At 46.4% G+C, this 25,518-nt stretch overlaps 2 protein-coding genes across 8 annotated transcripts in view; both read right to left on the reverse strand.

Annotated features, from left to right (window-relative positions):
- N4BP2L1 (NEDD4 binding protein 2 like 1) overlaps positions 1–284 on the reverse strand; it is a 19,406-nt gene extending 19,122 nt beyond the window's left edge. For 2 of the 3 annotated variants that reach the window (XR_002825576.1, XM_004386024.2), the window contains exon 1: positions 64–266. Coding sequence is in view for 2 of the 3 variants with exons in the window: in XM_004386024.2 (XP_004386081.1) it covers positions 64–227 (164 nt within the window). In the remaining variant the exon portion in view is untranslated. Of the gene's footprint in view, positions 1–63 lie in introns of all 3 variants that reach the window. The other variant, XM_023740338.1, reaches the window with a different exon arrangement.
- Positions 285–4,293: 4,009 nt separating this feature from the next.
- LOC111818982 (uncharacterized) overlaps positions 4,294–25,518 on the reverse strand; it is a 61,351-nt gene continuing 40,126 nt past the window's right edge. Inside the window, exons 2-5 of one of the 5 annotated variants that reach the window (XM_023740341.1) lie at positions 13,670–15,387; positions 9,378–9,463; positions 8,047–8,092; positions 4,294–7,435 (exon numbers count right to left, since the gene is read on the reverse strand). In XM_023740341.1, the coding sequence (XP_023596109.1) occupies positions 8,069–8,092; positions 9,378–9,463; positions 13,670–15,387 (1,828 nt within the window). In that variant the 3' untranslated portion in view covers positions 4,294–7,435; positions 8,047–8,068. Of the gene's footprint in view, positions 8,093–9,025; positions 9,464–13,669; positions 15,388–25,518 lie in introns of those variants that run through there. The other 4 variants (XM_023740342.1, XM_023740340.1, XR_002825577.1 and 1 more) reach the window with 4 other exon arrangements.

Genomic DNA, 25,518 nt, shown 5'->3' on the forward strand with positions numbered 1-25,518 from the left:
ACGCGGGCTCCGGGCGGGGGGCGCGGGCTCCGGGACGCGCGGGCCCCCGGCTGCTGTGGTTACCTGGCCAGCGTGGTTTTCCCCGAGCCCGGGAGGCCTCGCAGCAGGTAGAGGTGTTTCCTGAAGCTGTGGCGGCGCGGAGGTGTCCCGCGCGGGGGCGGCGGCCGCGGCTGCTGCCGCTGCTGGAGGCTGAGCCTCCCAAAGGATTCAAGAAAACTGTCCTCCATGGGGGGGAGGGGGCCGGCTGCCGGGGCCCCGCGTTCCCGTCCCTGAAGTCACGGTCTTGGCCGAAGCGGTTGTTTTTGTGGCTCTCCGGCCATGTGATAGATGGGGGGCGGCGCTCGCAGCCCAGCCCCTCCTCCCACCCGCCGGAACGGCGCGGCGGGGCAGGGGGGCGTCGCTACCTGGAAAGCCGGGGCCGCTGGGAGACGGACAGCCGCGCGCCCCCCGGCCCCCCGTCCCCGCTGCCTCGGGTGCCCTCCGCCCGGGAGAGGGGGCGCCCCCCGGGGACCGCGGAGCCTTGTCCCCGCCGCGCAGATGCGCACCCTCCAGCCGCCCTCCCTCCCGCCTGGCCTGGACCTTGGAAGTCAAACAATCGTAGTTAACGATTAACGAACGTGAAAGCATGTTAGACAGTAAGAGTAAAGGCGTTGTCTTCTCTCATTTGCGACCACCGACACTGGCTGGTGCCCCGAGGGCTACCCCCACCCTATCGGGGCCTGCAGCTTTTCTTTTTCTCTGCCTTTATCTGCCTGCCAAAATATTCTTGGAAAACTTTGTTTCCTCTACATAACTTTTAAATCTTTCCTTCCTCAGAAAAAGCGCCTCTCAAAGCTCACGTTGGTTTATGAACAGTAGCTCCCGCCCCGGTAGCGGCTAGGCGGGCGGGCCCCTGAGATGCGGCCCTCTCTGGGAATATCTCAGCCCTCAGCGAAAGTAGCAGAGGCCTCCGAGACCAATGAGAGAAGTTTCCAGAACTGAATTCTAAGTTCCAGGAACCGGTGAACGCCCACGGTTGATCACCCAAGTGACTCCTATATTTCACAGGGTGCGACAGAGTGATGTGTTCTGAACCTAAACTCAAGATGCATGGGTTGAAAGAGATGAGATTCGAACTTGACACCACGCTGAAAAATCCAGGGGTGTGGGGTTTTGGCTGTAACCATTAGTGTAAAGTAGATACATTTTGTTTCTGGCAGCTGAGGTATGAACATTATGAGGAGGCATTGTGAAGAAAAGTACCTTCCTTCTAAAACAAAATCCAGAGATTTTTCAAAAAGCTTGGGAGGGGCTCTTCCAGTAGGAAGGGGCTCTGTGCTGAGAATCTCAACTTTCCTAGGATTTCCCCCTTGACACTGTGTGTGTGCGTGTGTGTGTGCGCGCGCGCGTGGGTGTGTGCGCATGCTTGAGTGTGTGTGTGTCTGTGTGAGAGCCAGCCACTCTCCCTTGAGAACCCCAGCCCCAGCATGGAGGACGGGTACTTTCTGGATTCTTAGCTCTGCTGAGAAACACTGGCATTTCAAAAGGCTTCTCTAAATTTTAGGGGGAAACCATAAGGAACAGAGAATATATGTGAATCATGAAAATAATGAAGCTTATATAATGTATGTACCCTGTCCTGCTTGTGACAGGACTGCTTATGCCCAGCTTCAAACACTGGGGCCTCTTTGTCCTTCTAGGCCTGCGCTGTGGGATACAGGAGCCACTCGCCACATGTGGCCACGGAGCACTTGAACTGTGGCTAGTGCCACCCCTGAGATGGAAAACACAAACTGGGTGAAAAACTGCCCCTCCCGCCATGAAACCAGAACAATGGGATGGTACCCGGCTACCATTACTATAGAAGAATCTTGATCAAAAGGGATAAAATGCAGAACAGAATTTCAAATTGTCATGGAATCCAGACTTTCTGGAGCCATGGAGGCTGGATGAACCCCCAAAACTACTGCCTGGAGACTAAACTTTTAACCAAAAACATCCCCTTAAGTCTTCTTAAAACCAAACACTAATTTAGCTTAATTAGTAAAGAATGTCTGCCTTGAGCATTATGCTTTTTTAAGATCCACCTATATTAGAAAGATTAGATAGGAAACTTAGGGGGCAGTGAGTTTATGTTAATGGGGTTAAGAACTCAGAAAAAGAGGGTGAGAATGGTTGCCCAACTCCAGCAGGGCTCCTTCATGTACTTATCAGGAAGTCATAAATGCCGCTATTGAAGCCCCCTAAGACAGCAAGCGTTTGACATTCCGAAGCTCCCCTCCCCCTCCTCAGGTGTCTGCGTAGCCCCAATACTGGTTAGATTTGCCCTGACATGATCCCGCCCCAGACCAAAGGCAAGTCCAGTTTCACAAGGGCTAGGAGCCTGCAAAGAAGCTCTGGTGGTGCAATGGTTAAGTGCTCAGCTGCTGTCTAAAAAGTCTGTGGTTTGAGCCCACCAGCCGCTCCACGGGAGAAAGACCTGGCGATCTGCTCCCATAAAGATTAAAAAAAAAAAAAAACCCGTTGCCATCCAGTCGACTCCGACTCATAGCGACCCTACAGGACAGAGTAGAACTGGCTCCTAGGGTTTCCAAGGAATGGCTAGGTGGATACGAACTGCCTACCTTTTAGTTAGCAGCCAAGCTCTTAACCACTGCGCTACCAGGGCTCGAAGGCCTAGAAAACCCTTTGGGACAGTTCGCCTCTGTCCTGAAGGGTCCTTTAGGGTCTATGAGTCGGGATCGACTCACGGCAGCAGGTAAGAGCCAGCGAGAACTCGGGGAGTTCAGCCAAACACCGCAGACCACGCCCTCTGCCGGGAAGCCTTCACAGGGCAGCAGGAAGAGAAACTGAAAAGTGCCAGAAGCTAGCGTGAGGGAAATACTGAATTGTTTTCAATAAGCAATACGTTCCCGATACAGATGGCAGACGCCCACCCCCTCCGCGAAGCCCCACGAAAATGTAAAGGGCTGCTTTTGGAGGCGGGGTGCGTTTTATTGTTATTTTTGTTTTCAACATAAGCTGTAAGAGACTGAGAAAATCCCTGCTACAACATTTTGGAAACTGGAGAGCGAAATTTTAGCCAAACCAATTTCAAAAAAAACACCTCATTGCCGTCGAGTCCACCCAGACTTACAGCAACCCTGCAGGACATTGTAGAACTGCCCCATCAGGTTCCCAAGAAGCAGCTGGTGGATCTGAACTGCCAACCTTCTGGTTAGCAGACATAGCTCTTAACCACTGCGCCACGAGGGTTTCCTGGGCTAGGTGGTTCTCTCAAAATAGCCTGAATTACAGGAAGCCAGAAGGCCACTCGGTCTACCCAGGGTGACCCCCTAACAGTCCCAGGAAGATCTGGGCTGTGGAGGCGGGGCTCCGTTATGGATTGCTCTGCATCCTCCCAAAACATATGTTGAAATTCTAACCCCCTACCTATGCATGTGACCCTGTTTGGAAATAGGGGTTCTTCTGTTATGCTAAGGGGGCATAGTAGGGTGGATCCCTCTGAGTGGTGACTTAAAGAGGAACCAGGAAAGAAGAGACACACTCGGGGAAGAGACCGAGGGAGGGGCCCTCTACAAGCCCCGGAAGGCCTGGGCCACTGACCAGGAGGGACGTCCCCCGGAGCCGAGGCCCTGATCTGGACTGCCAGCCTCCGAAACCGCGAGACAGTAAGGTCTTGTTCTTTACAGCCCCGAACGTGTAGGGTCTTTTATTAAGGCAGCTCCAGGAACCCAAGCCAGGCTCCAAAAGGAAGAGCAGTTGGAAGTCTGTTTAAAAACCAGTTTAACGCCAGGCAGCTGCCTGCGGCCCTAGAGAAGCCTGGAGGTTCATTCCTTGCCAGGAGATAACCCAGAGGGTCTGGGAGGAGTGCTGTGAGGTCAGACAGGCAGAACTCCCTCACCGAAAACAGCAGGAGGGAAGAAGGGGCGACGTGCTGAACACTGAGTCAGCAATCACTCCTTTGCTCAGCATTTTCAAATATGGATTTTCATATTTTAAATGTGTTAACTACAACTACCGAAAACAATACAAAAATAACAGTTACCTGCTATGCCTACGGAAACCCTGCTGGCCTAGTGGTTAAGCGCTAGGCTGCTAACCAAAAGGTCAGCAGTTTGAATCCATCAGCCACTCCTTGGAAACCCTATGGGGCAGTTCTACTCTGTCCTATAGGGTCGCTATGGGTCGGAATTGACTCGACAGCAATGGGTTTGGTTTTTGGTTTTGTTATGGAGCCCTGCTGGCACAGTGGTTAAGAGCTTGGCTGCTAACCAAAAGGTCAGCAGTTTGAATCCACCAGCTGCTCCTTGGAAACCCTATGGGGCAGTTCTACCCTGTCCTACAGGGTCGCTATGAGTCGACTATGAGTTGGAATCGACTCGACAGCAACGTGTTTGGTTTCGGTATTATGCCTATAGTGTGGTGCAGGTCCACGATTCCTTACCAAAATCCTTGAGGCTAGATTGTTCAGAATTCAGAAAGTGTATGTTTGTTTGTTTTAAGAAGGTCTGACTCATGGCAACCCCATGTGTGCAGAGTAGAACTTCTCCATAGGGTTTTCAAGGCTGTGACCTTTCAGATTGCCAGGCCTTTCTTCCAAGGTGCCTCTGGGTGGGTTCGAACTGCCAACCTTTTAGCTAGTAGTCGAGCGCTTCACCGTTTGCATCACCCACGGACTCCTTTTTAAGAAGATAGCCCAGCACCTATAAATTACCTTACATTTTGAGTGGGGCCTGGGACAGCCCCCATGATTAAACACATGAATTTTCATGCAGAAAATGTATGACCCGTCACATTAAGTGGGGCAAATAAGGAGTTAAAATTAACCTCCTGTCACTTTGGGTCAGGTTTTGCTGCCAAATTAATTTTAATGTTGACTTTATAATAATAATAACAAAGCCACTTTTGGTATTTAGATTTTTTTGCATTTCAGAAATCCAGAAATGGGATCATGGATCTATGCTTGGATTTAGGGCCTACCCTTCGAATCTCAGTGTAAATTTTTTTTTTTAAATAATATTTTATTGTGTTTTTGGTTAAGGTTTACACAGCAGTTTAGGTTCCCGTCCAACAATTCCTACACAAGTTGTTCAGTGACATTGGTTACAGTCTTCACAACGCGTGGACATGCTCATGATTTCTCTTCCGGTGGTTCTGTTTCCTTTAATCTAGTCTCCCTGCCGCCTGACATTCTCATCTGTGTTTTAATGTAATTGCTGGCTGTTTGGTCTCATATAGATGATTTTTTTTAAAGAAGCGCCATACTCACAGGTGATATTCTTTATCTTGTGAGCCGATCCGTTATTTCAATAAAAGCTGACCTCGGGCTAGTTTCTGGTTCAAGGCTTAATGAGAATCTCAGGGCAACAGTTTCAGGGAGTCCTCTAGTCTCAGCTGGTCCAGTTGGTCTGGTTTGATGTCATTTTTAAAATAAGTTTCTCAAGTGTTCTCTGACTTATTTTCTTCTATAAAACATACAAAAGTTATGGCAAACATTTTGAAAACCAGAAAATGATCAAATGGTTACCTTTTCCGCTATTTTTTTTTCTTTTATTATTATTCAGACAACCAATCAAGATTGGGGGGACATATGATCAGCCCCGTTTCGTTACCCGACAGGCACGACCCTGGAGGTGGCCCTCGGGGCAGCAGTGGGCGTGCCAGCTCCCGGGGGTTTACAGCACTGACTTTTTCTGATGATCGGGATCCTCCACAGCTCCGTGAAGACGGGAGGCGGCAGCTACAAACAAGCACAAGTCCAGACCACACGGAAACACGAGTGGGCTTTGTTTTCAGCTTCCCAGCCTTAGTTTCCCTCTCCACGCCCTGCCCTGGCACCTAGGGCCCCCACGGGGTCCCCACAGCCCACTCAGCCTAGTCCCCCTTATTCCAGGGCCCACCCACAGAGCTTTACCAACCCCCTGCGGCCCTGCCCCTAAACCAGGAGTAAAGCTGTTCATGTCAGAAGAGGTTAGTACATAATTCACGGAAATGTGTTAACACATTCCTCTCTTAGAAAACATAATTTATGTTTTGCCAGGGGCATTTCAAAGACAATGCTTTCACCCAAGGAGGCGTTGTTGTTAGGTGCCAACTCTCAGTGACCCTACCTGACACTCGGCAGAACTGCCCCCTAGGGTTCCCAGGCTGTAATCTTTGTGGGAGCTTTCTCCCATGGAGCTGCTGGGGTTCACAAGGGGTTGCCAGGAGTTGAAAATCTACTCCAGGGCCCCCAACAACAATAATTTTCTGTCTCCCCCTTGAGGCCCAGTGATTGGCACCCTACGCCAAACACAAAATGAGAGGCCCTTTTTCATCATAATGGTGAAAAAATCTGCAAATAGCGGCCACATTCGTAAATAATAATTTAGGGGCAGACCGCTTTGTGAGGAGTAAGACCAGGTACACAGAGGGCAGTTTAGCAGGCAGGCTGAAGATCAATAAAAAAAAAAATCGAAAGTATGGTCCAGAAAACGTGCTTGACCTGAAACATCCAAACTGAGCAAACAAGTTGTCGTTAGCTGCTGTGGAGCAGATCCCCAACTTCTGCTGCTCCCAGGCACCACGGGCTGGGACTTTTATGATCCATGAGTTTTCTTTAGCTGATTTTCAGAAGTAGATTGCCAGGCCTTTCTTCCTAGTTTGTGTTCAGCTGGAAGCTCCGCTGAAACCTGTTCAGTATCATAGCAACACACAAGCCTCCGCTGACAGATGGCTGCGTATGAACGCTTTGGCCGGGAATGGAACCTGGGTCTCCCGCATGGAAGGTGAGAATTCTACCACTGAACCAGCAAACAGAAAAGACTCGTGGACTGCCCACAGCCAAACACATCCATGCTTAGTGCCTGAGGTGGGCTCTCATCAGTCGGGGGAAGACAACAACTGCTTACTAACGTCCAACCCTGTAAGACAGACATTTCCAGGGCAGGAAGGCTTTCTCTGCTGTAGCCTCAGGTTAACAACGAACTGGAAACTAGTAAAGGTTTTCTTCCAAGTCCATTATTAACTTGTTTTTCTCATGACTGTTTTTAGAGAATCGGTTTAGTAAAGAATGTTGAATATTTTTACCCCCTAAGTGTATAAATATATACGCCTGTAGACTTAAGAATTTCTTTTCTTCATTTTCTTTGTCGCATCTTAATATTGTTGTGGTTGGGTGCTGTTGAGTCGATTCCAACTCCTAGCGACCCCACGTGACAGAGCAGAACTGCCCCATAGGGTTTCCTAGGCTGTGATCTTTATGGGAGCAGATCACCAGGTCTTTCTCCCGAGGAGCCACTGGGTGGGATCAAACTGCTAACCTTTCCGTTACTATACTTTCCCCTGTTTTCCAGTGGCCGGTCCAATTCTCTAGACTCTTCTCTCAGATCTTTAGTTTCTCTCCCTCGCCTCTGAGCAGGGCCAGGTTTAACACAGGCAAAGCTATTTGTACTGGGTGTCCATGTATCTCTAGCTGAGAAATGGACACAGAAAATACTCTTATAAATAAGAGTTGGAAAGAAGAGAAAAAAACATACGGTAAAGACACAGTGCATCCAATTCTTATCAAATGCCGAGAGACAGACACTGAAATCCTAGCAGCTGTGTTTCTTTCATAATTCAGGCATTTTTGAAAAAAGGTACAATGGGTTTATTTCAATGTCAGCTTGGTGTTAAATTTAAAATATAACCAAAGTTTGTCCTCCTGTGTTAAGCTATTTCCCTACAGGGCCATTTCCTATTTAAATACAACCCACACCCCTGATTCCCAGTCGGGGAGGCTAGAAAGGAACCCCCGGAAACCGTAGTGTTGACAGAATGCTCTACAATACGTCCAAGACCAATACACCTGGAAATTAAATTTGGGAGCAACAAGCTAAGCTTTGTTGCATTTCACAAAAGGTCTACGTTTAAAGGAAACAAGAACATCACGTGGGTGACGGTAGAGAGGGTTGCTATGGTGACAAACTCCGTTTGTTATGTTTCAGTCTGCAATCGTGGTCCAGATGAGCTATTAAAACCAAATGATGTCAGTGTTCGCTTCCAACTGATCATGTGGTGGTCTCCGGAATACGCTGTACTTACAATTCAAGAGATGCTCATTTTTCTAAGCAATCTTCTTCTGCCTTTTCTAGAAATTATAATTAAAACACATATAGTGAAGATTAATATTTGATCCTGGGGTTAATTAAGTTTGTACTATCATTTACCTCCCAAAATGACAAAAGAACGTACAGGCAAACCTGGGAAAGCCAGAACCTGTGTAAGGCGGAAACCTGTCAGCCAAGGAAGGCACAACGATTTCCCCGTAAGGGAGAGCGAGAGAAACCTGAGAGGAGGGACCTTGGAGACCCGGAGAGACAAGGCAGCCCCGGCGAGGGCCGGCCTTCAAGGCTCCCCGTGACGATTTCAAGTGTCAATTTAAAGTATTGCTTTCTTGATTTCTTTCTTTCATTTTAAGAATAACAATAAGGTCTCCATAGGGAATGAGGAAAAACAAGCTTAATAAAATGTACTTGGTTTTACTAACTGGACAAGGAAAATGAATCATTTCCCTGACCTGTGCTTCCAGGAAGAGTTAAGAAACAGCTACTCTGCTGAACTGTTAGATCTACAATGGTAACTAAATCTCAGTTTTGCTATTTATTTCTAAACACGCCCCCAGCATCATCCCTGGACACATTTAAATTACATTAATTCACCACGTCTGTCAGCTGCCGGGAACGGGGAACCTCAGCCGCCCTGTCCCACTGGGTGTGCACAGACGGCTGGTGCTCCCGGAGTTTCTATCTTTCCACTTTTCCCAGCCGGTCCTTCTCCATGAAGATTGACAGCCTCTCAGACGAGGTGGTCATGTGTCACTATGAACCAATAATGAGTGCTTTCAAGTCTAGGAAATAGGACTCTAACTTGGATCTGCTACTACCTCACACAGGATGAGACTGAGGGCTGGCTGGACGAGACAGAAGACGTGATGGAGTATAAAGGACCCATCACCTGAGCAGGCCCTTTCACCAGCACACACCTGGACCAAGTGCAGGGAAGACTGAGAGCCGGAACTCGCTGGTACTGCCTTGTTTTTCCGGGTCTCGCAAGTTTTCCGCTTTTGACAGGGTGCAGTCTGACCACTTTTCTCCCGCTGTCTAGGAAGAATCCTTCCTCATCAACACCCAGTGAGTTCTCCTTCTCTGACAGGTTTTCGGCTTTCACAGGTTTTACTGTACAGCCTTTTTAGGGACTAAATGGAAGTAAATAAGCGTATGTCACCCACCCAGCCCCAGACGTTCTGGTCCTGAACTAACATAGGGAGGCTGCCTTTCACTGCTGAGTTTAATGATCACGTTTTTCCGTCATTTTTCTTTTCTTTAGGGGCCAGTTGGGGAAGGCCTTTGCTGGAAGCTGTGTTTTACACACACCTCTATGGATGTTTTCCATTGCAGATAGATCCCCTTCAGTGTCTTCCAGTCAAGGGGGACCACATAGTCCTCAGGCAACAAAGATTCTGTGAAAACAGAAGGGACGGATTTCATCTTTAATACCACACAAGATCTTTTTACCTTAAATGTGAAGATATGTAAACACGACATATGGACCACTGTAATGTTAAAAGCCTGATTTTTTAAAAAATACTTTGTTGTTGAAAATAAACAGCAGAGTATACATCAGCTCAACCATTTCTACATGTACAGTTCAGTGACATTGATTACATTCTTCAAGTTGTAAAACCATTCTCACCCTCCTTCTCCGAGTTGTTCCTCCTCCATTAACATAAACTCACGGCCCCTAAGCTTCCTAGCTAAGCTTTCAACTTGCTGTTGTCACTTTGACCCCATATAGATAGTCCTTAAAAGAGCATAATGCTGAAGGCAGACATTCTTTACTAATGAAGCTAAACTATTGTTTGGTTTTAAGAAGACTTCAGGGGATATTTATGGTTTAAGGATTAAGGTTTAAAGATTGTCTCAGGGCAATATTTTCAGGGGTTCACCCAGCCTCAATGGTGCCAGAAAGCCTGGATTCCATGAGTATTTTAATTCTGTTCTGCATTTTCCCCCGTTTGATCAGGATCCTTCTACAGAATCTGTGATCAAAACATTCAGTAATGGTAGCCAAATTTCGTATTTAACACACTGTCCAGTTCTTCTGGAGTAAAAGCCTGGTTTTAAAGATACTTCAGTAATGGCTAACACAGGACTTAGTTTGTCTCAGTTCTACACTAGGAAACGCTATCCAGACTGCATGAAAATGCTCATTCTGTACGTATGTAGAACTCTACGGATCACAGTGGACATTTTCATGTGAATGCGAATGTATATTCACATCAATGCATGTTTATCTAATTGCTCAGGTCGTCACCCTTTCCTGCGGTGTGCAGACAACATCACAACTATAGCAAGTTTAATTTTCTTGCAAAGTGCTCCTGCCACAAATGAGTGTCTGGTTAAAAAAAAAAAAAATCCTCTTAAACAACGAAGTATTTTTCCTATGCCCACATATTCCTAGCAACGTAAGCAGTATTGTTTCTTAAGGCACACATATGGCCCTGATATGGAACAACACTGTGTCTGCAAAGCGCCTCATAACAGGGTCAATTGAGTTCTCCACCTTGTTTGCCAAGGAGCCCTGGTGGTGCAACGATTAAGCGCTCAGTTGCTAACCAAAATGTTGGCAATTTGAATCCACCCAGTGGCTCCACAGGAGAAAGACCTGGCGATCTGCTCCCATAAAGATTACAGCCCAGAAAACCCTGTGGGGCAGTTCTGCTCTGTCACATGGGGTCGCCATGTGTTGGAATGGACTCAACAGTGCCTGCTAACAACAACACCTTGTTTGCCAGACCACTGGCTTGTCCAGCCTCTGCTAACAAATCGGTCCTCAGCCTCCACTGGGTTTTCCCTCTCTCTTTTAAAGGACGTGCTGTTTCCCAATGTGAAATTCCTTCCCTCTGCTTTTCAGTCAAGTCACTCCTTTCCCTCTTGGATAAATGCTGCTTATAATTTTACTTCCACGTTGAAACCAATCCCAGATAAAACCATAATCCCATATTCTCTTCAGCCATCCCTTTAGCACTGCGAAGCTCACTGCTAAAATACCCATGAGCTCATCGCTTGTATTTCCTATGGACAGTAGTTTTGTCTTGTGTTCGTCTCGTCTTCCCCTTCAGAAGGTAAGCTATTTGATGAATGAGGTCTGTTTCCCTTAAAAGGCCTTCCCAGCCTTCCCGGGTGGGCGCCTGAGCATCACGGTGGATTACGATGATACTGTGCACTCAGAGGAGGACGAGGCTCAGACCCTTTCACACCGCTGCCGTTGAGCTTTTTGGCGCCAGTCTACGGCAGTGATTGTTCATCCTTCTGGGCCGTGGACCCTTCTGAGAAGCCGAGAAAATCTGTACAAAGACGATTTTCTCTCAGGAAAAATGGCACAAAACGACACCAAATTTTTTGCATACAGTATGGACCTTGGACAATTCCTGACCCAAAATGTTTTCAATTAGCTTTTGAAACTCCCCAAAGCAAATGTGTTTTAATATATTTTTTTAAATTGGTATGTAACTTTGGTGCATTTAGGAGAACATAAAAATTGAAGGGAATAGTAGGATATGACTATTTATTCCCAATGTTCACAAATGTGATAAACGCGATGCCAAAACCCAAGAGCAGGGGGATCACTGTGCCCCCTGGCACTCGGTCAGCACCTGGGTCTGAGCTTCGGGGCCCAAGGGATGCCCGAGAGAGCAGGGTAGGGGCCAAGTGGAAACCCAGGGCCTGGGCACCCTGGCTGTTGTGGGAGAGAAAGAACTGCAGGGAGACAAGATACAGGAGAACGGCTTCCCGTGCCTCGGCCTCTCCACTTCCGCCCGAGGAAGGACAGACCTGTCGCCGTGGAGTCAATTCCGACTCATGGTGATCACAGGCGTGTCAGAGTAGGACTATGCTTCATAGGATTTTCAATGGGTGATTTTTCAGAAGCAGATCGCTAGGCCTTTCTTTCGAGGTGCCTCTGGGTAGACTGGAACCTGCAACCTTTCAGGTAGCAGCCAAGGGCATTAACTGTTTGCACCACCAGGGATTCCCAAGGAAGCACACTAGGAGGTTTTGGCAATTGAGCTACAGACACAACAGAACTGGGACACGTGCTCCCTGCTCACTTCAAGGCATCTAGCATCTTAACTACACTTATTACTAAGAAGAAATTTACTTAGAATACAAAAAAATCATATTTTTACTTGCTCTATCCACAAGTAGATTTTTTTTTTTTTAATTTCTGAAAACTACAATTACAAAAAGGAGACCTGGTGGAGCAACCGTTAAGTGCTTGGCTGCTAACTGAAAGGTCGGTAGTTCGAACTCACCCAGCAGCTCCACGGGAAAAAGGCCTGTGATCTGTTCCCCTAAAGATTAGAGCCTAGGAAACCCTATGGGGCAGTCCTACTGTATTACACGGGGTCGCAATGAGTCGGAATCGACTTGACAGCTCCCAACAACAACAATTGTAAGAGCCAGAAGGAATCTTTCAAGTCAACTAGTTGGACAGACTCCTTCCCAGTCTTCTTTTCGGTACCCTTCTCAACAGTCTTTTGTCCTTCAGTTGAACTTTAAAAAATAAGTTAACCTTCTTTCAGAAGGTTTTTTTCATCATTTAATCTTTGCTTCCCCCTCTTTGTAATTCTCGTACCTGTGAGCCATAACTGTAAGTGAGAAAGGAAAGGGCTATGTGCCAAAAGGCGTAAATGTAGAAAGAAGAAAGATTTAAAAAAAAAAAAAAAAAACAGCCCAGGTCTATTTGTTGCATCATCCCTGCTTACCTGCCTCATCCTTCATCTTTCCCAGGGTCTAGTTAGGTTGAGATTCCAAGTATCTATGTACTCAAAGTCATTTAAGAAGATTACTGGTTGGACTACGTGTCCAGTTACCTCCATTAACAACTGCCTCCTTTGCCATGAGACCAGAAGAACTGGATAGTGTCCACCAATACCATTAGTGAACATTTAAATCAAGGAGTCTATACGAGAGTCCTGATCAAAAGGGGGAAAATGAGGAACTGAATTTCAAATTCTCATGGAACCCAGATTTTCTGGAGCCATTGAGTCTGGATGATCTCCCAAAACTTATCTGAGGAAATCTTTAATCCTTGAACCAAAACTATCCTCTGAAGTCATCTCTGAGCCAAATAACTGTTTAGCCTAACTAGAAAAGAATGTCTGCATTAAGTTGTACATTCTTTTAAAGAATTATCTATATGTGATCAAATTGATAACAGCAACTCGAAAGGATAGATGAGAAGCTTACAGGGCACTGAGTTTGTGTTAATAATGGTGAGATAGTTTGGAAAGGGTCAAGAAAGGTAACACAACTTGAAGAACGTAACCTATGACAATGAACTGTACATGTAGAAATTGTTGAGATGGTGTATGTTTTGTTGTGCATATTTTCACCAATAAAGGAAGGAAGAAAGAAAGCGGGGGAGGGAGGGATGAAGGGAGGGAGGAAGGGAGGAAGGAGATTAATGGTGATGATGGGGGGAGGGGCAGTGGGCAGCACCAAAGATAACATTGATTATGAGCCTCCACTTCACAGCTGAAAAGCATCCCGACATCAACAGACCTCGTGAAATCACTAACACTAGAGAGTAACACTTCAAAAATTACTCATGCACGCTAAACTGGACCTTTTTCTTTTTTTTTAAGCAAGTGAAAAACAATTACCCATTGGAACTCCTGGAGATCCAAAAAGCCTGACTAGCTGAGAGGCAAACTCTTGGGATAAGGGTAACCCAGGGGGAGTACAGCTAGTCCTTGTGAAGTCTTGCTTATCTTCAGTTTGTGAGGACTTCAAGGGCCTGGCTTCTTCCTCTCTCTTCAGCTTTTCACCAACACTTTCGTTTAGAAAGCGAAGATCAGAAGGGACTTTAAGAGGTTGGTGACATAAAATTTCTGGAGAAACCAATCCCATGTCATCTCGTTTACTATCTACTCTTGTCTGAGATCCGGAAGTCAAAAATGGTGTCGTGCTCATAAAAGATACCTTCCAAAAGCTAGATGCATACTGTAGCCTAAGAGAAGGGATCAGGCTTTTGTAAAAATACACAGAGCTCCCCAGCCTGATAAATGACAGGAAACGAGGATAGAGTTGTCCACCAATATCTAGAGGGGGGTTTTTCATAATACCACGATAAAAACATAGTGGATGGTGATCAGAGGGCACACGGTTTTCTTTCTTCTCTTTTTCATTATTTATTTCTGAAAGTCTATCTTCTTCTGCTTCCCAAATAAGTTTTAGTCCATGGCTTTCTGTTAACTGGACACCTTTTTCCCTTTCTTTTACATTCTTAGCCTGTCCCTGTAAGTCAAAGTTTGGTGCCAGATTGAAAGCCCTTATCTGTCTCCTTTTACTCTTTGTGGGTACTAAGGCACTCCTTGGGCTATCCGGTCCAGGTAGGTGGCTTCTGAAGATATTTGTTTCTATAAATGAATCTATATTCTCAGTTGAAGATGGCAAGTTTTCATCTTCTATCAATAGCTTCTTCTCTATCAATAGTTCTGGACTGCTTCCTGGCCCTGATGCTCCTTCAGATGTGGAGATCAATGTAACCAGGCCCCCCTCGCCATCGGGACAGGCCTGTCTCCGCCACCTGCCTTTCTTTGGTCTCTGTTCACATATAAACGTATGAGGTCCCTCAGGCCAGCTACCAAACCAGGGTTGCCCAACAGAGCCCAGCTGCAATTCCTCATCAGATAAACTGGTTGAGAAAAAAGCCCAGTTGTTGGTTTGAGGTGTATTTACTCCCCGTTCCTCTATTAAAACCTGACGTGAGGTTTTGGATCTATGTTGACGGCACAGGAGACTTTTATGTCCCGTCTCTCTCTTCTGCATCAATGAGTGCGAGACTTCAGCAAATCTGTCCTGGACGTCCAGCGCCATGGCATGCATATTTTCAGTCTGCTTTTCTACCTTCATACCCGAGCAATCACCTCTGGTTACGCAGGAGAGGTTTCGAGTCACTGCTTGACAAGCAACTGAACTTCCATTTGGAATAGATGACAAACTTAGAAGCAATTTATCACCATCTTCAGGGGGGTAATCCTTTGGTGTATTGTACAACTCAACTACAGACGTAACACTTGGAAAACTTTCCTCGGGATGTATGTTTTTCCAGCTTTCTTCTTTAGAACCATTCACAAAACCTCTCAGTTTATTTCCCAGACCACCAGTGAGGGAACACCTTGGCTCTCTTCTGGTCTCTTCCAAATCTTCCTCCTCACTCGGAGACGGCTCCTGAGCTCCTGGAGCGAGGTACCCTAAGGTATCCCACGCGGCTTTTGCCGTGATTTCACTGTAATTGGTTCGTGTTTTGTTTCTTTTTCTGTTTCTCTTCTGTTTGAGTCTCCTGGGCCCGTGTCCAGTTTCCTTCAAATCGCTTTCTCTACAACACAAAAGAAATACAGAATTTTATAACATTTGCGTAACATTAGCAAACTATAACATCACACTTGTCATATGGAGATTTAAGAACCGTTAGTACGACAGACTCTAAAACATACACATACTTTGGACTATATTTTACAATCACTTTTTAAAAAGATATTTAATGCTGTAAATTAAAAAGGAGCACACTTCGAAGACATTAAAGCCATTTTCATAAACCAAACTTAATGAAAACCTAGCGTTTTCTTGAAAGAAATTTGTCCCCTATTCTATGCTATTCTGTGTTTTTTAACCTCCCAATAAACCTCTTGCATTTCCAACAGCTTGTACCTTGAAAAGTGCCTGGTATAACCTCAGGGTGGCGTAACTGGGGTTGGTACAGTAGTTAGGTTTTCTCTAGACATACATTTGGCGTTGAGTTGATCCATTAAATTATAAACACTGGTTGAACACAACTCCCTGCACTTCAGACCAGCCAGCTCCTTTCTCTCCCTCTCTAGCCCCCTGGGGCTCGGTGACAGCTAGAAGGACTCTGTCCTTCTTTGTCAGCTGCCCGTGCAGCCTTTCTGTCCACCAGCCGCCCAAAGCTGGTTCCTCACAAGTTAGGACTCTGTCCTTATGACTGTCCGTGCAGCCCCCGCTCTGAACTAGCCACCCCGAGCTAAATAAGAATCCTGTTGCCCTTGTGGGGTCATTAATTATAAAGACTCAAAAATCCATGGAGAATATTACCACCTTTTGTCTGTCAGTTTGTTGTACTGTGGTGGCTTGTGTGTGGCTGTGATGCTGGAAGCTATGGCAGACAGGTTTCACTGGGGCTATCAGACTAAGATAGACTGGGAAGAAGGACCCGGCCGTCTACTTCTAAAAAACATTGGCCAGTGAAAATCTTATGAATAGCAGCGCAACACTGATACAGTGCCGGAAGATGAGCCCCACAGGTTGGAAGGCTCTCAAAATATGACTGGGGAAGAGCTGCCTCCTCAAAGTAGAGTCAATCTTAATGACGTGGACAGAGGAGTCAAGCTTTTGGGACCTATATTAGCTGATGTGGAACAACTCAAAATGAGAAGAAACAGCTGAAAATATCCATTAGTAACTGGAACATGGAATGTATGAAGTATGAATGAATCTAGGAAAATTGAAAGTTGTCAAAAATGAAATGGAATGCTTTAAGATCTACATCCTAGACATTAGTGAGCTGAAATGGACTGGCACTGGCCATTTTGAATCAGATAATCATATGATCTACTATGCTGGGAATGACAAATTGAACAGGAACAGTGTCACATTCATTGTCAGGAAGAACATTTTGAGATCAATCCTAAAGTACAATGCTGTCATGGACAGAATAATATCCATACGCCTATAATGGAACCAGTTAATAAGACTATTATTCAAATTTATGCACCAACTAGTAATGCCAAACGTGAAAAAATTGAAGATTTTTAGCAACTTCTGCAGTCTGAAATTGATGAAACATGCAACTAAGATGTATTGATAATTATTGATAATGCACGGGTGATGGGAATGTGAAAGTTGGAAACCAAGAAGAAGCATCAGCAGTTAGAAAGTATGGCCTTGGTGATAGAAACACTGCTGGAGATGGAAAATATGGGCTTGGTGATAGAAACACTGCTGGAGATGGAAAATACGGCCTTGGTGACAGAAACACTGCTGGAGATGGCGTGATGGGAACTTTGCAAGACCAACAACCTATTCACTGGAAATACCTTTTTAACAATGTAAACGACAACTGTACACGCGGAGCTCACTGGACGGAACACACAGGAGTCCAACTGACTGTATCTGTGGAAAGAGACAATGGAGAAGCTCAACACCATCAGTCAGAACATGGCCAGGGGCCAGCTGAGAAACCGACCATCAATTAATTACTCATATGCAAGTTCAAGTTGAAGCTGAAAAAAATTGAAACAAGTCCATGAGAACCAAAGTACGACCTTGAGTAGATCCCACTTGAATTTAGGGACCATCTCAAGAATAGATTTGAACACTAATGACTGAAGACCAGAAGAGCTGTGGAATGACATCAAGGACATCATATGTGAACAAAGCAAGAGGCCATTAAAAATACAGGAAAGAAAGAAAAGAACAAAATGGATGTCAGAAGAGACTCTGAAACTTGCTTTTGAAAGCAGAATAGCTAAAGTGAAAGGAAGAAACGATGAAGTAAAAGAGCTGAACAAAGATTTCAAAGGGCGGCTCGAGAAGACAAAGTAAAGTATTATAATGAAATATGCAAAGACCTGGTGTTAGTAATTGGGATCTCATGCATACACATGACTGGGGCCTTAATGCGGAGTTATGATCCATCCAATCAATGAACATGCATGACTGCAACATGCCCCCTCCATTCCTGAAGTTAGTTTGGCAGGTATGGTACAACCCCTACTTGCCTTGCAATTTTGGAAAACAAAACCAAAAAAAGCCCAAACCCGTTGCTGTCAAGTCAATTCTGACTCATAATGACCCTACAGGACAGAGGAGAACTACCACACAGGATTTCCAACGATGTAATCTTTACGGAAACAGATTGCCACATCTTTCTCCAGCTGGTGGGTTCAAACCACTGACTTTTGTTTAGCAGTCGAGCTCTTAACCACTGCATCACCACAGCACCTTAACTGCCCTGGCTATTCCCAGCAACCAGAGACAAAGGCCAAACACACCGAGTTCTTCGTCCCATACAACCTCTGCCTCGCTAATGGTGGTTCTAACGCAGAGGCTACCCCATCACTTGCTGGGGTGTTTGGAGATGAGTGTGGGCATTTTTGTTGTCACGACAACTAGCAGTATGTAACTGGGACGTGGTGCTGTTGCCAGGGGTACCAACCAGCCCGCAATGCAGGGGACAGTGCCACACAGGGACACTCGTCCCACCCACGGAGGAATGGCGCCCTCACTGAGCATGCTAAAAGCTCACAGACCCCTTTCATTAAAGAGGGCCTTTGATCCTACGAGAAAAGGAGGCTTTAGGACACCCTCATTTTCTGATTTAGGATATAAAGGCCTATTATCCTCTCTTCTTCACCAGGTAGTCAGAGTGAGGGACAAGGTGCCGAAGGAGACGCAGTACAGGGATGTGACGGAGGGACAACAGACATGCAGGGAAAAGCTCAGGACAGAGGAATGAGGGGAAAACAAACATGGAAGACGAAGATGAGCAGGAAAAGAGAACAGTCCATCTTTGACGGGACGTTGGACACACAAGCTGATTAAACCTACCCCCTCCCCGGCTTCCAGTCTGGTTGCTTCCATTTCATGCCATCTCCAACAGGCAGAAGAAGACATGAACGTCTCGTTCTCTTCCACCTAATTGTAGTCCCCTTGTTTAACGTTCCTTGACAGAACACTGGGGAACACGGTGGGGACGGGCTTCTCTAAAAAGGATACTGGGTAAGGAACGCCAATCTCGGCACTAACTTTTCTCCAAGGCCAGTTCTCCCTGCTTCCAGTGAATGCCCAAATTGAAACCAAAGGTGCAACACCAGTTAGGGAATCCATACTGCAGGGCAGCGTGTCGTCATGAAAACAAATTCCACGGTCTTTGCCCAAACACGAATAGCCATACTGCTGCCGGCAAGGAGGAAAAAGAACAGGCAGGTGGTTTCCTGCTCCTTTACTTACGGGAGGAAATGGTGATATACTGATGACTTAAGGAGCCTGGTGGCACGGCGGTTAAGCTCTCGGCTGCTAACCGATAAGTTTGGTGGTTCAAACCCACCCAGTGGCTCCATGGGAGAAAGACCTGCGATCTGCTCCCATGAAGATTACAGCCTAAGAAACCCTGTGGGCAGTTCTACTCTGTCACATGGAGTCACTATGAGTCAGAACCAACCAGACGGCACCCAACGACATGCTGATGACTCAGGACCCACTCAGGATGGGTGACTGTGTGGCTGAATGCAATGATTCTCACAGCCGCTGTCCTTGCGGGCAGTGCTCTACCGCGCGAGGAGGAAACAGAGTCCTGATCTAGGTTCATCACAAAAATGTCGATAACTCCCTCCGCCATCAAGAAGACGAAGGTCAACAATCCTACTTGGAAAACTGGCTTTTTTAAAAAACTTAACCACCATTTACCGAACACTCACTATGTCTCGTTGTTGTTGTTAGGTACCGATGAGTGGATTCCAACTCAAGAAGACCTCATGTGACACCACAGAACTGCCCCCATAGGGCTTCCTAGGCTGTAATCTTTGGGGGATCAGATTTCCAGGTCTTTCTCCCTAGGAGCTGCTGGGTAGGTCTGAACAGCTGACCTTTTGGTTAGCAGCTGAACACTTAACCATTGCACCACCAGGGCTCCTTACTATGGTTTAAAAAAAAACAACCAAATCTGTTGCCGTGGAATCAATTCTGACTCAAAGCGACCCTACAGCACAGAGTAGAACTGCCCCATAGCGTTTCCAAGGAGCAGCTGGTGGATTCAAACTGCCCACCTTTTGGTTAGCAGCTGAGCTCTGAACCACTGCACCACCGGTCTCCATACGATGGTTTAGGACTGTTTAATTGCTTCACATGTACAGGTAGTCCCCTACTTACAACATGTTTGAGTTACAAGGAACCACACTTAACGACCATCTGTTTTTTGTTCTTGTTGTACCTCTTATCAGTAACATGTACTACGTACAATGTTGCAGAATGTAATTTGCTGATGTTACCATTCCTAGATGTTCACTTGCAGATGTTCAAAGATTAGATTTATAAAGATACTGACAAAAGGCAGTATCAATGAAAACTAAATAAAAAAGAGGTATTCGACTTACGTCAGAACCGACTTACGATGGAGTCGTCAGAATGGAACCACGTCGTAAATCAGGGACTACCCGTACTAACTGTCACAAAAACCGCGTCTCACAGAGGCAAGAGAAAGAAGCAAAAGTTGAATACTTTGCCCAGGATCACACGGCTAGTGGCTGGATTCGGACCCAGACCGACTGGTACTAAGAGCCCACACTCTTCTCTGTTGCACAAAACTGCCTCTCAATTGAAGGAGAGAATTAAAACAGAAATGCCTTCCTCTCTCTGGCTGTTGTGTGTTGTTGTTAGGTGCCGTCGAGTCGCTTCCGACTCACAGCGACCCCGCGTACAACAGAAAGCAACGCTGCCCAGTCCTGCGCCATCCTCACAATCGGTATGCTTGAGCCCATTGTTGCAGCCACTGTGTCAGTCCATCTTGTCGAGGGTGTTCTTCTTTTTTGCTGACCCTCTACTTTACCAAGCATCATGTCCTTCTCCAGCGACTGGTCCTCCTGATAACAGGTCCAAAGTACGTGAGATGAAGTCTCGCCATCCTTGCGTCTAAGGAGCTTTCTGGTTGTACTTCTTCCAAGACAGATTTGTTCATTCTTTTGGCAGTCCATGGTACATTCAATATTCTTCGTCAACACCATAATTGAAAAGCGTCAGTTTGTCTCTGGTCTTCCTTACTCATTGCCCGCCTTTCACATGCATTTGAAATGACTGACTTACCTTCTCCCTCTATCACCCTCTGTGCATAAACACAGCGACACTCGGCTGAATCATAAAAGGACTCCTTCCTACGAGAGCAGCCCTTGAGCCTTGACTCCTATTATCACTAACCTCGTGGTGCGACGGTTAAGCACTCAGCTGCTCACTGAAAGCTGGCAGTTCAAATCACCCAGGAGCTCCGCAGGAGAAAGACCTGGCGATCTGCTCCGTAAAGATTACAGCCTAGGAAAAACCCTCTGGGGCAGTTCTCCTCTGTCCCATGGGGTCGCTGTGAGTCCGAATCGACTTGAAGGCACCTAACAATGACCATAACAACAGTACTGAGGTTTTTCTTTTCTCTTCTCTCCCTGGATCAACGCCACCAACAAACAACAGCAGAAAGTACGAGCAGGTCAGGTGGAACAGGACCAAAATCTAGCCGCCAAGGAGTCCAGTCCGACTCATGGTGACGCCGTGTGCTGGAGCAGAACTGTGCTCCACAGGGTTTTCAATGGCTGGTTTCTTTGAAGTGGATCACCAGGCCTTTCTTCTGAGGTGCCTCTGGGTAGACTCCAGCCTCTCAGTTAGGAGCCAAGCACGCTAACCGTATGTGCCACCTGGGGGCAGGAACTTTTCTCTAGCACGTGCTCATCTGAAGTCTCCGTATGAACAAGGAGGGGACCAGGGTGGGGACCCACAGCTGACACGGGAGTTGATGTACTCATCACGGCACGGAGGGAGGCAGAAGTGATCACACTCCGGGTGTACTCTGAAGGAAAAGCAGCAGGATTTGAAAACCGAACTGTCCATGGGGTATGAGTGAAAGATGACAGTCAAGGATGGGGGCAAGGAGTCTGGTGTGAACAACTGGAAGGAGGGAGATGCTGTTCACTGAGACAGAAAGGACTGCACGAGGTACAGGTTCGGAGCTCAGAGTCTAAGCAGCAGGCTCCTCTGTCCTTACAGCAGGGCTTACACCACCATTCCCAGTTGCTGTCAGTGTGTGTCAGAGCAGAACCGAGCACTGCAGGGTTTTCAATGGTGGATCTTCCAGAAGGAGACTGCCAGGCCTTTCTTCTGAGGCACCTCTGGGTGGATTCAAACTGCCAACCTTTTGGTTAGTAGCTGAGTGCTTAACCTTTGCGCCACCTAGGGATTCCCAAGGGTTAGAAAGCGGAAAAGATGAGGATTCTCTACTGTTCTTCAAGAGCTCCTTTGTTTTCTAAACGGATGACAATCTGACGGCTGCTGAGAGAAGGGGCCGTAGAGACGCCTAATGATGACAGTCCCCTTCCCCTGAAGACGGGGAGCGCGCCCTGGATTACGGGAGAAGGAAGAGGCTTAAAAACAAACTGTCACAGTTTGAGAGATCAGGCAATCCATTAAGGCAGTTTACTAAGAGCATTAGTCAAATTCTGTAGCCACTGAGGCTGGGTGAACTATTGCCCCGAGATAATCTTTAAACCTTAAACCAAAAGTATTCCCTGAAGTCCTTTTTAAACCAAACAATAAAATCAAAACCCAAAACCCATGCCATCGAATCTATTTTGATTCACAGTGACCCCGTAGGACAGAGTAGAACTGCCCCATAGGGTTCCCAAGGCTGTAATCTTGATGGAAGCAGACAGCCACAACTTTCTCTCATGGAGCCATGTAGGGTTCAAACCACCAACCTTTTGGTTAGCAGCCAAGCGCTTAGCTTAATTAGTAAAGAATGTCTGCCTTGAGCATTGTGCTCTTCTAAAGAACTATCTATGGGATCAAATTGACAAGACCAACTCGAAAGGTTAGACAGGAAGCTTAGGGGGCAGTGAGAGTATGTTAACGAGGGAGGAACAATTCGGAAGAGGAAGGTGAGAATGTACGGCTCCAAGAGTGTAATCAATGTCACTGAACTGTACGTGTAGACACTGTTGAACTGGTGTACATTTGGCTGTGCTTCAACAATTTAAAAAAATGCTAGTTAAAAAAAAAAAAAAGAATTAGTCAGAAAAGTCTCTAAGGATTAGAATCTCCACTGAAAACGTAGCAACGTGCCAAGAGGTATGGATGTCAGGAGACTGACTCCACCAGTGTGTGCCGGAGACATGTGCTGCGGACCAGTGAAGCGCTACATCATACTCGTTCTTCTGGAAAGGAAACCCACACCAGCAACAGGGACCTGTGGGGCTCCCGGGAAATACGGGACGTGATGGTGGCCAGCGGTGGTGGTGACCTCTGTTGAAATGTGTGTGGATCTGATGCAGGAATCGGTAAACATATTTTCTTTGGAAACATCACTCTAGAACGTGTGAGAGGCTCATCAAACCTGACCTCATGCGTGTGGATTCACTTAGGAATGAATGGCACTGTTAAGGATTGAATTGTATCCCCCTAAAACATGTAATGTAATCCTAACCCATACAGTGATTATAACCTCATTTGGCAATGGGTTTTCTTTGTTACGTTAATGAGGCAGTCGTAGTGTAGGGTGTGTTTTAAGCAATCTTCTTTTGAGATATAAAAGGGCAAGACTGAGCAAGTGCAGAAGCAAGCAGAGATGGGGGAAGACAGATGTCACACCACAGGAAGATCACCAAGGAGCCAACAAGCAGAAGGTAAAAAGACAAGGACCCTCCTCCAGAGGGACAGAGAGCCTTTCCCTAGAGCGGGCGCCCTGAACTCAGACTTCTAGCCTCCCAAACTGTGAGAAGATAAATGTCTCTTAAAGCCCCCCACTTGTGGTATTTCTGTCATGGCAGCACAGGTGACTAAGACGGGAACCGTTAGAAGAAGCCTCAGAAAACCAGTTCGTCATGGAGAGGAAGACAGGAGAGGTGGAGGCACAGGCTGCAGTTGGAGGAAATAGACGAGGAAATAAGAAATAACCAGATGGTAATACATCTAGATGAGGAAGGCTCTGCTTTTCAGACAACGGCTTAGAATTCAAGCTCCTGGAGAGGGATGAAGTGTACCTCTCAAGAACGAGAGAGGGTTTGTCCTGAGACAAGCTAGCCTGACCCAGGAAACTGTGACCTCCGGACAAGTACAGCCAGATAAAGCCCAGGCTGATCACTAGGAAGAGTTTCAGGTATGACTGAGAAAAAAAAAAAAACAATAACATGGTAAGTGCCTGGAGATCCTCAGGAGAAAAATAACTAAGGGGGCCAGAAACAACATAGCCCTCACACAGGCCTGTATACTAACTCACAAAGCATGAGCAGTAAACTAAGTAAATCTGAGATGAAAACACAGGCAGATGGGTCTTAAAAGCTTGCAAGTGGCCACCCAAGACACAATGGGTCTTTACTCACCTGGAACAGCAGAAGAAGAAGCAGACCCAGGAATCAGAGAAGGAAATGGACTGCAGGTCTCACTGCCTCCATGAATTGCTACCTCCTTTGCCATGAGACCAGAAGGACTGGACGCTGCCCAGCTACCACTACTGAACATTTTGATCAAGGTCCCAATTGGTGGATCCTGATCAAAAGGAAGAAAAATGTGCAACAGAACTTCAAATTCTTATTGGAAACCAGATTCACTAGGTCCACTGAGACTGGCGGACCCCCAGACTCTATTGCCTGGAAATAGTCTTTAATCCTTGAACCAAAACTATTCCATGAAGTCATCTGTAAACAAAACAACAGTTTAGCTCGATTCCGAAAGAATGTTGGCCTCGAACATTTCGCTCTTTTAAAGAATTATCTATATGTGATCAAACTGACAACAGTAACTCTAAAGCACGGATGAGAGCACTAAGCGGCAGAGAGAGTAGAAGTTCACAGTGGCCAAACAGTATGAGCAGACACAGTGAGAATACTGACCCGGGGGAAGAAGGTAATCGATGGCCTGGATCTGTACAAGGAGAAATTGTTGAACGGGGGTATGTTTTGTTGTGTATATTTTCACCAAAAAAATAAAAAACACAGGTGGGTAACAAAAGAGAGGTCTCGTAGCTTTGTGGAAAGACTGTGGATTGGAATAATCCAGGCCTAAATTCTGGCCCTGGCTCAGTAATAAACTAGTGGTGAGAGCTTGGGCCAATCAGGTATCCCCTGTAAAACTGGGGTAATATAACCTAACATGGCCTTCTTGCAGGGCAGTTGTAATGATTATTAACATAAAAGGTCTTGGACGGAACGTTGAAATGACAAATGTTTTGTCACATATAGTCACCATAATTCAAAACAAAAACAAAACCACAACTCTTCAATGACCTCCCCCTAACTGATGCGGCAGACTGATTCTGTCCACCGCCTCTCTGTACCGTAATGACAGACGCCAATAACGCGTTAAATACCCTCAGTTAGACGGCGGCTCTCTCACACAATGGCACCCTTCTGCTCCCACTGTTTGTTGTTGGTGGGTGCTGTCGAGTCGATTCTGACTCAGAGCAACCCCTGTAACAGAGCAGAACTGCCCCATCCCGCCTAAAGGGTTGAATAGGAGCCCTGGTGGCGAAACAGTTAAGTGCTCAGCTGCTAACCAAAAGGCTGGCAGTTTGAACCTACCCAGCGGCTCTGCAGAAGAAAAATCTGTTCCTGTACAGATTACAGCCTAGAAAAGCCTCTGGGGAAGCTCTACCCTGTCACATGGGGTCACTGAATCGGCAATCAACTCGAAGGCATCTAACTACAACAACAATCTTGTTACAGAAGGGAGCAGAGAGTAAAAC

The sequence above is a fragment of the Trichechus manatus genome, unplaced genomic scaffold, assembly GCF_000243295.1.
Source record: "Trichechus manatus latirostris isolate Lorelei unplaced genomic scaffold, TriManLat1.0 scaffold00153, whole genome shotgun sequence".
Classification (NCBI taxonomy): Eukaryota; Metazoa; Chordata; class Mammalia; order Sirenia; family Trichechidae; genus Trichechus; species Trichechus manatus.